Source organism: Triticum urartu, chromosome 3A (genome assembly GCF_056163025.1).
Source record: "Triticum urartu cultivar PI428250 chromosome 3A, HENAU_Tu73, whole genome shotgun sequence".
Taxonomy (NCBI): domain Eukaryota; kingdom Viridiplantae; phylum Streptophyta; class Magnoliopsida; order Poales; family Poaceae; genus Triticum; species Triticum urartu.
The window spans coordinates 302153432-302155525 of NC_141875.1; the positions used below are offsets into that span (position 1 = coordinate 302153432).

Sequence of the window (2094 nt, forward strand, 5' to 3'; positions counted from 1 at the left end):
TGGCAGTATTTTGAAAATACTTTGAACACATCCCTCCACTAGAAGGAGCCACAAAGAGTAGTTGCGTGAGGCACAGACTCATGGTAATATGAATCCCATATCAAACTAACCCAAGGAATATCATGATGATTATTAAACTTATGTAGGAATTTCATGAGTAAGGCCTCATTCTGCACTCTCAAATTCAGAACACCTAATCCACCTTTGTTCTTTGGAAGACAGACCAAATTCCAAGCAGCAAGAGATTACCTGGGTGTTTCAGAATTACCTCTCCAAAGACACTGCCTCTGTATGCGCTCAATCTGTTTCAAAATGCCAGGTGGAATATCAAGAGTACGGAGGAAATATATTGGCATTGAGGTGAGGACAGACTGAAGCAGATGCAGCCAGCTACCTTGGTTGAGGAAGCAAGAAGTAGCTGAGAGCCTCCTCTCAATTCTATGAACAAGGGGCATGAGGTCTTGAACAGAGGGCCTAGTGGTGCCCATAGGCAAGCCAAGATATGTAAAAGACATTGTACCCAATTTGCAGCCCAGAACTGTGGATAATTTGGTAGCTTCCTCAGGAGAAACATTCAAGGGCAGGATCATGGATTTTGAGAAGTTTACAGACAATCCAGTGGATGAAGCAAAAATCTCGAGCATACCTTTTAAAGCAAGGAGCTGTTGATCCTCAGCAAGAAGAACAATCAAAGTGTCATCAGCATACTGCACTATAGGGTAATCCTTACAGTTTGTAGGAATTGGCAAAGTTAAAATTCCTTTTGCACACATGTCATTAACCACAGATTGAAGCAAGTCAGCAGCAAGCACAAAAAGCAGGGGAGACATTGGGCCCCCCTATCTGACACCTCTTTTACACTTGAAATGATGACCAGGCACCCATTAAGTAAAACAGAGGATGAACCAGAGGATAAAATGTTCCTAATCCAAGAAATCCACTATTCATTAAAACCTTTGTATCTCATGATTCTGATGGTAGCCTCATGCTCAATGGTATCAAATGCCTCAGTGAAGTCTAACATGAGCAGCACAATTGGCCTCTTAGAAGCTTGACATTGATGAATATATTCAAAGCACCATCCCAAACAGTCCTGAATAGATCTAGATTTCAAAAACCCATACTGGTTCTTATGAATGCAGGACAGTATCACCTTTTGCAACCTGTTAGCCAAAAGCTTAGTTAAAAACTTCAGGCAAGTATTAGTTAGTGAAATTGGCCTAAAGTCATTCAAAGACTCAGGACTTAATTTCTTGGGGATCAAGGTTATCAAAGAGATGTTAATGCACTCAAGGTCCAATTTCCCTTCAGATAACTCTTTCACAAGTAGCATAAAGTCACCTTTAATGATCTCTCAACATTTCTTTAAAAATAAGGCAGTAAAACCATCTGGTCCAGGAGCTCTGTCAGGTGGTATTTGCTTAATCACCAAATCAATTTCCTCTGTAGAGAAAGGTTTTGTCAAATCATCTAAGCCATCCACCTTTTTGACTATTGTCCCCAGATCAAAACCCATATGAATCTCATTAGAGCAGCCCATTCTTTGCTTGAAATCTTTCAAAAACATAGCTGCCATAGTAGAGTGATCAAAAATCACTGTATCATCAACTGTGATGCTAGATATGGTGTTGGTCCCGAAACGCTCCATTGCCTTGGCATGAAAGAATTTAGTGTTCTCTTCTCCCACCTTAATAGACCTAATAGTGCATCTTTGCTTCCAGTATATGAATTGAAGTCTAAGAACATCTTCCAAATGTACCTTCACAATTCTTCTGAAGTTGGATTCTGGCAGAGAGAGAGGCATTTGTTCCTCAAGAGAATCAAGGCATAGAATGACTTTATTACAATCAGCAATTAAAGCCTTAACCATTGAAAGATTAGTATGCCAAATCTTGAGAGTGTGCCTGAGATTTTTAAATCTAGCTGTGATGACAGCAGTAGAGGACTTTTTGTACACTGGCTTGGACCAAGAATCCTTAACACGGTCAATGAAGCCAAGCAAATTAACCCAATAATTTTCAAAACGAAAAATCTTTGCCTTTGGGATCATGGTTTTGATAGAAACCACACAAGGTGTACGATCAGAAGCAGTCC

The 2094-nt window shown here is 40.1% G+C and overlaps 1 protein-coding gene across 1 annotated transcript; it reads right to left on the reverse strand.

Moving 5' to 3' along the window:
• Window positions 1–245: 245 nt before the first annotated feature.
• On the reverse strand, window positions 246–830 carry LOC147979519 (uncharacterized). The gene has a single exon (XM_087515249.1). The coding sequence runs from the start codon at window positions 828–830 to the stop codon at window positions 246–248; it is 585 nt and encodes a 194-aa protein (XP_087371375.1).
• Between the last annotated feature and the right edge of the window lie 1264 nt (window positions 831–2094).

Excerpts from the sequence above, each read along its gene's own strand:
- LOC147979519 (XM_087515249.1), bottom strand. The coding sequence starts at position 830 with ATGTCTCCCCTGCTTTTTGTGCTTGCTGCTGACTTGCTTCAATCTGTG.